At 34.4% G+C, this 13,944-nt stretch overlaps 2 protein-coding genes across 5 annotated transcripts in view; both read left to right on the top strand.

Annotated features, from left to right (window-relative positions):
• The window catches only part of LOC143204589 (uncharacterized), a 347,147-nt gene that overhangs the window by 37,039 nt on the left and 296,164 nt on the right, over positions 1–13,944 (top strand). The window contains exon 6 of one of the 3 annotated variants that reach the window (XM_076417264.1): positions 8,164–8,174. The exons of the other annotated variants lie outside the window; for them this stretch is intronic. The gene's annotated coding sequence lies outside the window, so the exon portion shown is untranslated. Of the gene's footprint in view, positions 1–8,163; positions 8,175–13,944 lie in introns of those variants that run through there. 3 annotated transcript variants of the gene reach the window in all.
• Positions 1–13,944, top strand: part of Ir76b (Ionotropic receptor 76b) — a 34,977-nt gene that overhangs the window by 19,810 nt on the left and 1,223 nt on the right. The window contains exons 4-7 of one of the 2 annotated variants that reach the window (XM_076417241.1): positions 358–475; positions 4,221–4,430; positions 4,490–4,749; positions 11,680–11,918. In XM_076417241.1, coding sequence (XP_076273356.1) covers positions 358–475; positions 4,221–4,430; positions 4,490–4,749; positions 11,680–11,918 — 827 coding nt within the window. Of the gene's footprint in view, positions 1–354; positions 476–4,220; positions 4,431–4,489; positions 4,750–11,679; positions 11,919–13,944 lie in introns of both variants that reach the window. The other variant, XM_076417240.1, reaches the window with a different exon arrangement.

Genomic DNA, 13,944 nt, shown 5'->3' with positions numbered 1-13,944 from the left:
TGAAGCAAAGGACAGTGTATCACCCTTGAAGGGAATTATGTTGAATAAAAAAAACTAATTTTGCCTAAAAATTGTTTTCTATGGTAGGCCGGGGACTTTTCAATTGACCTGTTAAAATGAGAAGAAAAATATTGTCTGATATTAAAACAAATTTACAAATTGCGACATTAAACATCTTAATGACGGGAATTCACTGTTAAATAACAGTTAAAATTGACTAGGTTATAGCTTCAGTATTTCTATATACTTTTCGGAATTTTTCGAGATCGAATAGGAATTAGATATAGGGTTAATATAGGATAAACTGGATCAAACATGATAATGATTTTGTTATATTAGTTATTTTATTTTTAGCAGGTTGACGTAGCGGCTGCGTTTTTACCCATGCAATACAATGACGTGGTAGATTATTCGAGAAGTTTGGATACAGCCCAATGGGTGGTACTGATGAGAAGACCGAAAGAATCCGCCACAGGTATTAACCATATTTTATTATGTTTACCTACACAGGCGACCTAAACATAATTAAACAAATACTCGTTCGAAATAACACCGATTGTTGTTGGATCGGTTTTGTATCGAAATCTGTCATGTATAAAATATTCAGTATACATTTTCTCGTTTTCTTATGGACGCCAATTTATTTGTAATGATATTCTATTAATAAGACGAATAGTTTTAACGTAATGTAAATCTCAATTTACCTACATTTTTAATAATGTTATTCTTTCTTATAAATTGGTAACAAAATATCTATTATTTTCTTTCTATTAGTCTTATAAAATATTTAGCCTGAGGAAAATTTCATGGCGTTTTTAACGTTAAATTTAACTATTTTTCTTATAATGTGTTATTTATACGTTTACTGAACAATACTCAGTGGTATTATTGGAATTATAATTTGAGTAATTACCTACTGCATTCCTAAATTATTACAACCAAAAAAGCTTAAGATTCTCACATTAAGATCTCTTAGGTGTCATAAACGTGTCTTTTTTTTTTTGGCCTGGAACCGGGTAGGGGAATCCTGTTACGGATACCTGGTCGGGAAGACCCGCAAGAATAAGCGAGTTGGACTGGTTATGTGGAGGCTGCCTCTGGGCTACCCACTAAACCCCACCCTATCAGCTGATCCAATGACCCTAACTGATATTTCTTACTGTTAGTAAGGAGGGTGCCCGTAACCGGTAACACCGTTAAGAGGCACAAGGGCCAGGTAAGGACGTGGCGTCGTTATCACACGCAACTTGCGGTACATGAGTTAATCGCTCACTGGAGAAGGTCGAGACAATTAGGAGTTAGAGCACGACGGGGTAGTGTCGGCTGTGATAGAATAAGGCTACGAAGAGCCGAATGAGTTATTGGCCTGAAATATCGGCCAGCTCGGTAATACATCTATTGTCCGAGAGACGAAGAGTGGAGAAATATCTCGAATAATCCTCGGATATAAAATCGTGAACTTGGGGGACGTCTGTTTCTCTATGAATTTGATTGTTCCTGACGAACCATGGGGCATTAATAATTCTCCTGAGAATTTTGTTTTGAAACACTTGGAGACGTTCCACCTGGCTAGGGGAAACGTATTTTAGATAGACACTGGAGCCGTATAGAACGACTGATCGAACCAGAATCTTGTACAGGAGAGATTTTATAGATAGAGGAAGCCTGCTGGCTCTGTTGATAAGCGGGAACAGCAAATTTACAATACCTTGACCTTTATGGAGGGACTTTTGAATGTGGGAATTCCACCTAAATTTGCGATCGAAGACAAGACCGAGATAGGTGGCTTCTTCTGACCATGGGATTTCTGCGTTCTCGATTTTAAGACGCGAAATGCTCGGTGCAAAACACTTCTTGTGGAAGAAGATGGCCTGGGTTTTCTGTGGGTTGACCTGCAACCTCCAGAAATGTAACCACTGGACCGTCTCATCGAGTTGTTCATAAACGTGTCTACATTAATATTAGTATGTAAGTAGCGTTGGGAACTATCGACTGAAATTGACTATCGACTGTTTAGTAATTGATTACATTTTACTATTGACTGTTTTAGTCGCTATTTTTGGATCGACAGATTTCAACACTTTTTACTATCGACTGTAATTTTAGTTACTATTTTCGGTTCTACTAGTTTCATTCAACTGATTTTTAACATTTTGCCTCTGTCGTCCTTTTACATAGATATATATGTAATATATAATAAGTTTTATATTTTTTTTGGTAGTTTGTTTGTAGATAGCAATATATTGTATATTAATTTAGCAGCATTTTGGAACGCTTTTTTTGAAGATTATTAATGTAAAAGGGCAAAAATACTAAAATTGTGAATGATAAATACTAAAATACTTTTGACTGCTTTTATGACAATAATATGTAATATTTTTTTAATTGACTTTTTTGTTTCAATCTAACTCTCTCGATTTTTGTTCAAGCCTTTTGATTGTCAAAACTTCTTTCCTAAAATCTTGAAAATCAAATTTAGATTGGACTTGGACAGATTTAGCCCTATTCAAACGAATTCTCCATTGTTAATTTTTTTATTGAAGATTTTCTATTCCATGCTTTCCTATAGTCCTTACCGACGGCCCTTGCCATTATAGCAATATCGTCAACAACAGCAGTTATTATACTGTGTTGAAACTCGCGAACATACGTCCTAGTAATAAGTCAATTAAAAAATCTCCGGCCTACCATAGTAAAACATATGTTTTGCCAAAATTAGTTGTTTTTATTCAACATAATTTCCTTCAAGGATGGTTATTACTAATTATAGCGACCTTCCAACTTTTCGATACCATTTTTGTAGTACGATTTGTCCTTTGCTTCAAAATAGGATTCAGTTTCCACGACCACCTCTTCATTTCGACGACGAAAATGTCTTCTTAGCGAGCATTCTTTTGAGATCTGAGAACAAGAAATAGTCGCTGGCGGCCAAATCTGAAGAATATGCTGGATGAGGAAGCAATTCGAAGCTCAATACATGGATTTTTGCCATCGTTTTCACTGACTTGTGACACGGTGCATTGTCTTGGTGAAGCAGCACTATCTTTTTCTTCAAATACGGCCGTTTTCAGGCGATTTCGTCCTTCAAACGGTCTCCCTTTTCAAGGTACTCAATAAAAATTATTCCATGCGCATCCCAAAATACAGACGCCATATTCTTGCCAGCAGACTGTTGCGTTTTCCTACGCGAGCGGGTTCATCGTGTGCAGTCCACTCGGATGACTGTCGATTGGACTTCGCAGTGAAATGATGGAGCCATGTTTCATTTATTGTCACATATTGACGCAAAAACTCGGGTTTATTACGCTTGATCATCCTCAAATACTGCTCCGAATCAGCTCGTCGTTGTTTTTGGTCAAAGTGAGCTCGCGCGACACCCACTTTGCACAGAGCTTTCTCATACCCAAATATCCGTGAATGATTGTTTTCGTTGACAACAAACTCTTTTGGGCATCCACTGCGTTCACCGCCTTCAGTGCTCATTTCATCACGTCTAAACTTAGCATACCAATAATTTATGGTTGATTTTCCTAGGGAAGTATCCGGAAACTCGGCATCAAGCCAAGCTTTCGCTTCAACTGTAATATTTCCCTTATATATATCCCTTATATATTACCAACACGCGAGATTCCTTTTTATCAATTTTTTTCACAATAACAAAAGTTGCTTCACTCAAAATGCTATAGTTCACAAATTAATGATCCGACAGCTGTTAAATTTATACACGCATCTTTTGAGGGTTATGGCTAACTAAAAAAATATTTGGATTTAACTCTAGTAGCGCCATCTATGTATCAGGCCGGGCACTTTTCAATTGACTTGTTAATAATACTATTTATCATATTCAATCGTTTGTAGAATTCTACGTCGATAAATCACACACTATTAGAGTTCAAGGAATATAATGATAGTTTTATACAGCGGCACTTCCAATTTAAATACTTTCGACATATTTTTAAGAGTTATGCACTATGTATATAGGGAATGAAAGTTTACAAAATCACTTTGTCCTGTTTCTGACCGTTTTTATCGGTTCAACTAGCGATCAATAGATTTTTTAATTATTTTGTATAGTACTAGGCCCACTTGATTCTTCCTGAAAATGTTAATACTCGCCAGTAGTAGGTTTTAATCCAGATTAACCCTAGTTGTTATAAAGGAGACTCTAAAATGTAAAAAGCAAACAATTAATAAATACACTTAAAATCATTATTTTTCAGGATCTGGTCTATTGGCACCCTTCACTGCTACTGTATGGACCCTGATAATTATATCTCTACTCGCTGTCGGTCCGATTTTATACGTCATCATGTTTTTGAGGGCTAGAATGTGCAATGATGCCGAAGAAGTCGTTTTCTCATTACCAGCTTGCATGTGGTTCGTTTACGGGGCCTTGTTGAAACAGGGATCAACATTAAACCCGAGAACAGGTTAAATTGTTATGACAATAAAAGGTATTGGTGAGAAAAAACACGATATTTTTGGACAGATTCGTCGAGAATTCTTTTTTCAACTTGGTGGATATTCATCACGATTCTGACCGCTTTCTACACGGCTAATTTGACGGCATTTTTGACCTTATCTAAATTCACGTTACCTATTAGCGAGCCCAAAGATATCATGAAGAAGCAATACAAATGGGTGACCAACAAGGGGAATGGTATAGTCGAGGAACTATACAATTCTAGAGAATATAGTTCGGGTGATGGGAAAAGTTTGTTTGAGGAAATAGGATTACCAAGAATACAAGTAAGTATACAATTCAGATAGACAATTTAATAGGTGAATTCAGTATTTAATATCTAGATAGTACTAAAAGGTCAAGTGTAAAGTCCCCGGCCTGACACAGAGATGGCGGTACTAGAATTAAATCCATATGTTTCTTAGTTAGCCCTAACCCTCAAAAGATGCGTGTAATTTTAGATCATCAGTTTGTGAATTATAGAATTTTGAGTGAAGCAACTATTGTTATTGTGAAAAAAATGGATAAAAAGGAATTTCACGTGTTGATAAAATATTGCTTTTTGAAGGGAAAAAATACAATTGAAGCAAAAACTTGGCTTGATGCCCAGTTTCCAGACACTGCCCGAGGAAAATCACCCATTAAGAATTGGTATGCTAAGTTTAGACGTGGTGAAATGACCATCGAAGGCGGTGAACGCATTGGACGCCCAAAAGAGGTTGTTACCGACGAAAACATTAAAAACATCCACAAAATGATTTTGAATGACCATACATTGAAATTGAATGAAATAGCAGACACTCTAAAGGTATCAACTGAACGTGTACATCATATCATTCACGAATATTTGGGTATGAGAAAGCTCTATGCAAAGTGGGTGCCCCGCGCGAGCTTAATTTTTAACAAAAACAACGACGAATCATCATTCGGAGCAGTGTTTAAACATGATCAAGTGTAATAAACCCGAGTTTTTGCATCGATATGTGACAATGGATGAAACATGGCTCCATTACTTCACTCCGAAATCCAATCGACAGTCATCTGAGTGAAGTGCACACGATGAACCCACTCCAAAGCGTGAGAAAACGCAACAGTCGGCTGGCAAGGTTATGGCGTCTGTATTTCGGGATGCGCATGGAATAATTTTCATTGACGACTTTGAAAAAGGAAGGACCATCAACAGCGACTCTTACATAGCATCATTGGACCGTTTTAACGATGAAATCGCCGAAAAACGGCCGAATTTGAAGAAAAAGAAAGTGCGGTTTCACCAAGACAATGCACCGTGTCACAAGTCAGTGAAAACGATGGTAAAAATCCATGAATTGGGCTTAGAATTGCTTCCTCATCCACCGTATTCTCCCGATCCGGTCCGCAGCGTCCTATTTCCTTGTCTCAGATATCAAGAGAAGGCTCGCTGGGAAGAAATTTTCGTCGAATGAAAAGGTGATCGCTAAAAACTAAGGCAATATATAATATTTTGAAGCAAAGGACAAATCGTACTACTAAAATGGTATAGAAAAGTTGGAGGGTCGCTATAATCAGTGTATAACCCTTGAAGGGAATTATATTGAATAAAAAAAACTAATTTTGGCAAAAAATTGTGTTTTACTATGGTAGGCCGGGAACTTTTAAATTGACCTGTTATAATCGCCATTCGAGTAATTGGTTAGTTTTAATTTCCATTATAGGTACTTACGAAACACATTTTATTATTTATACCAATAAAACTGATATAATGGAATATCTTTAATAAAAAACTTGAAATGACTTCATAATATAAATAAGGAATTCACTAAAAATTAAAAAATAATCAAACTTAGATTTTTAACACAAAATAAAACGTTTTAAAATAAAATATGTACATAATAATCGTTGTAATAACTAAATGAAGATAAATAAAACCTTATTTAACCTATTTTATATTTTACTATATATATATATATATATATATATATATATATATATATATATATATATATATATATATATATATATTTATATATATATGCAATTTGGATTAATATCTATCTAAACCTATATATCTAGTTATAATATTATTTTAACTACTACCGACCGATCACTTTGAAGATTTTATCCTGAAAACCGTTATATATATGACTAAAAAGTTTATAATTTATATTTTTAAAAAGATCTGTTGAAATTACTGCTATGTTTCAATAGACCTAATCTCATCTTACAGAGTTAGTATAACATATTGTATACATATTACATAGTATAAGATGTAATTGTAATATAATTGTTGAGACATTAATATGTCATGTAAATTTCATGTAATACCTATTACCTATTATAATTAGATCCAAAGAAATCCCAACTATATCGGTTAAATATTCTTTAATAGCCTTATTATGGATGCATAGCCAAAATATATTTTTTTAATGAATTAACCCCTTAAATAATTGGTTCTACTTTAGCAACAAGTCCCAGCAGCATAACTTATCTATTTAAAAAATAACAATTATTGGACTAGAACTGATATTTGTTCCAATTTATTTAAGCATTTCCCGTCTGAATAAAATTAACAGCTTCCTAAATTCACTATTTGAAATGGACCTGTAACAAGAACATATTAAAGCCAGAAAAGTTAAAAAACGATAATGATAGAGATAAATTGTAAAAAAGCTCCCGGATATGATTTAATAACTGGAAGAATTTTTGTTTTGACCGTTTTGAACAGTCGGAGAAGGGTGTAAAATTATTAGCATTTATATTTAACTAATACTACGAATGATATAATATACGACGACTATATTCCTAATATTTGGACAGTAGCAAAGTAACAATGATTCAAACAAGGAAAATGGAAAAATGGAAAATGTTAAAAGACCTCACGGAAATGATATAATAACCGGAAGAATTTTTTAAGAACTCTCAGAGAAGGGTGTAAAATTATTAGCATTTACATTTAACTAGTTCGGTTCCAACCTTCGTAAAGTGCAGACGTATTTTCAATACGCTCCAAGCCCTAGAAAGATACCTTTCTATAAGAAAAACTAGTATTTCATTATGGTTATTTAATAGAGTGTTAAAAACGCACAACAGATGTGGCTATCCGTTTCTCAGTGGATCTAAAGTGCAGTGAATACGTGTTTACGTGACCAGATAAAAAGACTGCATCTCATTTTTATTAGTGTTTTAAATCATTTTCCCTTATTTTACTACAGTCTTTTAAAACTCATTTATAGTACTTTTGGTCAAAAAATAGTGCAAAAAAATCACACGTGAGTCGAAAATGAAGTGCGTGAAATAAACAATGTATTTTTATTTTATTTTTTTATCCTTTGGAAGTAAATAAAATAAAATATTAACAATCTAAAAATGGCAAACCATAGCGATTCAACCCAATCACCATCACACTATGATATAAGATAGGAACAACCAGCAATAACGCAAACGCCACAAACAGAATGTACTACAGTCATTAACAAAAAACGATTAAGAATCTCAGAAGAAGAAATCGCGAAGAAACAAACAAGGATCAGTGACTATTGGTTATAGCAACCAATAGAGATAAAAAGCAGCTTTAGCGACCTACTAGAAGAAATTGAAGAGAATATAAAACCAAGCCCAGAAAAACTTGTTAAGTAAAGTAAAGTAATAAAACACATACATGACCTATATCACTACGAGCTACACAATTAAAACAGTGAGCTATGAAACCATAGAAATCCAATTGTTCGAAGCGGAGGACTTTAAAGTTCTAGTCAAAGAATTAGACGAAAGAAACCAGTACCATTGTAAAACAGTAACATTTAAATTCGTGTTAAAAGGATTACATCACGGGACGAACTTTAACACCATCAAAGTAGCCCTAGCTGAACAAGGCCACGAGGTCATAAATGTTCACAATATATGACATCGCATGACAAAGAAACCTCTGCCTATGTTCTATATTGATTTAAAACCTAATGGAAATAAATAAGGCGGTGTATGAAATCACTAAATTCACCAAAGTCAAGTGCACGGGCACACAAAAACTTACTGTTGCAAATCATTTAGATGCGTAAAATGGGCAAGAGAACATAAAACGAGATAATGTAGTCGTAAAGTTCGCGATGATAAAGTGAAATATGCTAATTGTAACGGAAATCATCCATCGAACAACAAGGGTTGTACAGTTCACAAACAACTACAGCAGAAACTATACCTGCATTAAGAGAAAAAAGGCATTAACAGTAACAAAAACAATCCACACCTATCAGTCTACCCACCAGACCAAGTCAACCAGATATAACTTATGCCCAAATGGTTGAAAATGGTTCAACACAAAATCGAGAAATCACATCACAACCCACTGAAACTAGCAGCAACATCTCTAGATTAGAAAATATGATGGCCAAGCTAATGGATGAAATGAGTACGATGCTTGGTCTACTCACAACCGTCGTCAGCAAACTTGCCTAATGCCTGAAAACATTAACTACAAAATCGCCTTCTGGAATGCCAATGGGTTCCAACAACACGCCAGGGAACTAAAAATGTTTATAACTGAACAAAATAGTGATGTTATGACGGTTTCCGAAACATATTTTACGGACAAACATTATTTGAAAATTCCCAAATATAAACTTTATCATACAAATCACTCTGACGATAAAGCACATGGAGGTACAGCCATAATCATTCGAGATGATATAAAGCATTTCGAAAAAGAAAAATTCCACAGAGACTACCTGTAAGTATCCAGTATAACCATAGAGGAAGTTCATGGACCATTAACAATGTCTGCGATTTATTGCCCACCCAAACATAACACCAAGGCAGAATACTTTCAAGAATTCTTTAGTATGCTAGGTAATAGAGCCGGAGAAGATTACAATGCAAAACTTTTAATGTGGGGTTCAAGAATAATAACCTCAAAAGGTAGAGAATTGCTGAAAGCAATAAAGACAAATAATTTATAATATATCTCTACAGGTAAACCAACATATTGGCCTTCAGACAGAAATAAAAAAAATAGATACTATAGATTTCTGTATTACAAAAAATATTAATACAAAAGAGTGTCATGCAGAATCATGTTTCGGCCTGTCTACTGATCATTCACCAATAATAGTAACAATTTCGCCAAAAAAATAAACACTGACCTAAATGCCAAAAGACATTGTTCGGCTGCTTTCCTAGATATAACTCAGGCTTTTGACAAAATATGGCATACGGGTTCGCAGGTTAAATTAGATACTCCCTTATTCGGACTATCAGTTACTAAAATCGTACCTCACTGATAGACATTTTATTGTAAATCAAGGCCATGAACATACCGAATTAAATCCCATATATTCAGGAGTTTCGCAAGGTAGTGTACTGGGTCCAGTACTGTATATTCTTTATACGGCCGATATGCCTACCACAAAAATAACTACTGTGGTAACATAGGCAGACGACACAGCAATCTTAGCATCTCATGAAGATCCAGTCACAGCATCAATAAACTTACAAACCCACCTGGAGCAAATACAATTATGGTTGAAGACATGGCGCATTAAATTTAATGAAACAAAATTCACCAATGTAAAGTTTACCCTGCGTAGAAGAACATGTCCATCAGTAAATATCAATCATCGTCAACTCCCCCAAGCAGATCATGTTAAATATCTTGGTATGCACTTAGATCGACGCCTAATCTGGAAGAATCACATACTCTCTAAACGAAAACAACTTGGACTTAAATTATATCAAATATATTGGCTCGTCGGGCGCAAATCCAAGTTCATTAGGTAACAAGGTATTGCTGTATAAGTTTATACTCAAGCCCATTTGGACATATGAAATTCAACTATGGGGTACCGCTAGCAAATCTAATATATCCATCATTCAACGGTTCCAAAATAAAGTGTTGCGTGCCATTGTTGATGCTCCGTACTATATTTCAAATAAAGTGATACAAAGCGATATTCCTCTAGAACTTATGACGAGTGTAATTCAATGTGTTTGTGTGAAGTACTTCGAAAGAGTGTCAATGCATCCCATTGTACTCGCTAAGCAGCTAAATATGCGACGTGATAGTGAAGTGCGTAGACTAAAACGTTTTACACCACCTGATCTGATTACTGGACATATATAGACTTTAGAATAAGACTAATTAATTAAGATAATATTTTATACAGAAGATTGCTTAATGAAGTGATTTTCTACATGCCATGTATATATAATATAGACATAAGAAATACTTATTGCCTATAGGGCAGATTGTGGAATCACAAAGAGTAAAAAAGTATATTTAACTAATACTACGAATGAATTATATTCCAAATTCCTAATTTGGACAGTAGCAAAGTAATAATGATTTTCAAACCAGGAAAATGTCACCTCCCACCGGTTTATAAAATTACTACCGATAGTCTCGCAAGTTTTTGACAAATTATACATAAAGGTGTTTAATGATATAATAGAAAAGAGAAAGATTACTCCAGAACATCATATCGGGTATCATAATAAGCATGGGACTATAGAAGAAGTGCATACACTTGTAAACAAAATAAATGTGCACTCAAATACTAAAAGATATTGTTTGGCTGCCTTACTGAACTGGTTTTCGATAGGCTTTGATAAAAAATATGGCACACATGGTTAAATTAAACGAACGTTTTTTTTCCTATTAAAAATCTAAGTTAGATTTTTTTTATTTTTGGGGAGTTCTTTATTTGCTTTTTGATGTTGGTTCAATTTTTTTGTAAAAATATTTTATGTGTATGTTATAATCATAGGAAATGCTTATTGCTCACTGGACAGATTGTTGAACCAGTGAGAGTAATCAAAAAATTAAGGTTACAAAATTTGACTTAAATGGCAATACAAATTTTCTTGTAATGTAGTCAGTCAGTTTACTCATTTTTTAAATACAGTTGATATCTTATTTTTGTGCTTTCTGTATATCCAGTTACATAATACTTCTTAGAACGAATATGTGTTATAATGAACTAATTTTGGTTATAACTTAGTCAGATTTTAAACAAAAACAATAGAATTATTCGAAAAGGCGATTGTAGTGTCATCTAGTTATTGGACAGAGCTAAACATTTCTGCAAAGTTGGCCATGAAGATTGTTGAACTTTTACGCTAAACGTCAGATTCTCAAAAAATGTTGATGTATCGTTTGAAGGTTAGGATTGCTATGTTATCAGATTAGAATCTTATTGAGTCATGTGTTAATTATGTATACGGTTTAATGCTATACTTTTGTGTTAATATAGGTTGATGCAGATGAAGATATCATTCTTATGGATTACGTAACCAAACAAAATTTTATGTACATCAGAGAGAGAACAGTGTTGCAGTCTCTCATGTATGAGGATTATAAAGAAAAGACCAAGGCTAACACGACGGAAAGCGCCCGATGCACCTACGTCATCACCGATTTTCCTGTCTGCACTTTTCCTAGAGCGTTTGCCTTTACCTCCAAGTTTAAATACAAGCCTTTATTCGATTTAACGTATGTATATTTTACACCATACTATTTTATTATTAATAAAATCAAAGTATATAAAAGAGTGAACTAATTTTGCGGGTTTCACAATGCATGTCGTAATGTATATTAACATTATAACAGTTTAATCAATGTAATAAAAATACAGGTATTGTTATTATATATAGATATTTTAGACGAGATATTTTATAAAGTATACAATCGGATTTATATCACTTATATTATCAATTCTTCGTTTTATTCTTCTTCGTTTTGGGTATTTTCAAACTGCAACGAGAGTCTAGAATTTTCTTACCGGTGGGCATTTTTTTGAGGTCTGTGAACAGCCAATAGTCGCTGGGAGCCAAATCTGGCTAATACGGTAGATGTGAAAGCAATTCCTAGTTCAATTCATGTAGTTTTGCCTTTGTTTTTATTGACTTGTGACCCGATACATTGTCTTGATAAAACATTTTTTCCTTGTCATATGCGGTTGCTTCTTTTGCAATTTCGGCCCTCAAATGCTCCTATAATACTATATAATATTCGCTGTCGATGGTATCTCCCTTCTCAAGATTGTCGATGAACATTACACCACTCACATCCCAGTATACCGAGGCTATAACCTTTCCAGCCGATTGTTGTGCTTTCGAACGCTTCGGACGAGGTTCGCCAGTTGCTGTCCATTCAGATGCCGATCATTTTGAGTGAAGTGATGGATCCATGTTTATCCCATTTTCAAATTCTGTCTTGTTACGTTTGAACATGGCCAAACACTACTCAGAAAAATCAACACGCTCTTGTTTTTGGCCAATAATGACCAAACGCTTCGCCCACTTTGAACACAGCTTTCTCATAGTCAAATGCTCATGCAATATTAAACCAATAATTTCTTTTGATATCTTTACGATCATAGCTAACTCACGCAACTTCACCTTTGGATTAGTCAAAACGATTTTGTGGATTATTTTTTGTTTTCTGGTGTTATCATCTCAGCCAACGAACGTTTCATTCTTGTTTCTGATGGAGCGGATTATTTCAAGCTATTGCTGCGCTTGAACTGGTTTTTCGCCTCAAGAACCAGTGTAAAATTAAAACACGAAATTGTTTTTGATCCATTGTTTTGAAAATAGCAAAACTAGTGTCACTGTTGAAGATTCTAACCGAAAAACGAGAGAATGCAATAAAACTAGCACTATCTATGTGACAGACTCGGGACTTTTCAAACTACGTGCTATAATATAATTTTGTATTATTTAACTATTACATTGTTACTAGTCGTTTCCGTCTAACCTACAATTTGTCTTTATGATAACTTAAATCTAGGTATATAACTAGGAGGATCCATCGGCCCATCCATCTCAGTCTCTGGTGAAATAATGTTTATACATGTCACTGCTGTATTTTTTATTATATGCACATCACTACACAAGATCAGATTGTTGGATTCTTTTGAGTCTGTGTCTTGTTCTCTCCTGAGATTGGAGTCGTTCCTCATGCCCCCTTGCAATTCTCTTGATTTCTTGACTGACTGCGGCTATCTCGATGTAGGTAATCAGTTCTATAGCATTTAGGTGCGCCCACAATACCTCTCAAGACTTTGTTCTGAAAAATTTGTATTTTATTTATGTTACTCTTTGCAGAACATCCCCATAATTGAACTCTGTATGTCCATATAGGTTTCAGTATTTGCTTATATAATAGCAATTTATTATGTACTGATAATTGTAATTTTCTTCCAGTTAGCTAGTAGATTTTCCTATATTTCAATTCCAGTTCTATTCTTTTCTTCTTTATTTGTTCCTTCCAGCGAAGTTTTGCATCAAGATTAACTCTGGGATATATAGCGTTGTTGCTATATGGAATGATAGTATTATTTAATGTTATTGGTGCTTGTATGGTCTGTTTATAAGTGAACTGCACATGTACAGATTTACTTTCATTAATTCTTATTTTCCAAGCTTGTGTCCAATTATTTATATTGTCACTTGCCTGTTGTAGTTTTCGTGATGCTTCTTCACTATTGTCTCCGACAGCTATAATCGCAGTATCA

The sequence above is a fragment of the Rhynchophorus ferrugineus genome, unplaced genomic scaffold (genome assembly GCF_030347505.1).
Source record: "Rhynchophorus ferrugineus isolate W39M unplaced genomic scaffold, kcgeb_rfMv2 rfM11, whole genome shotgun sequence".
Taxonomy (NCBI): domain Eukaryota; kingdom Metazoa; phylum Arthropoda; class Insecta; order Coleoptera; family Curculionidae; genus Rhynchophorus; species Rhynchophorus ferrugineus.
Note: the sequence above shows the minus strand (reverse complement) of the source record. Positions and strands in the feature narration are given on the sequence as shown.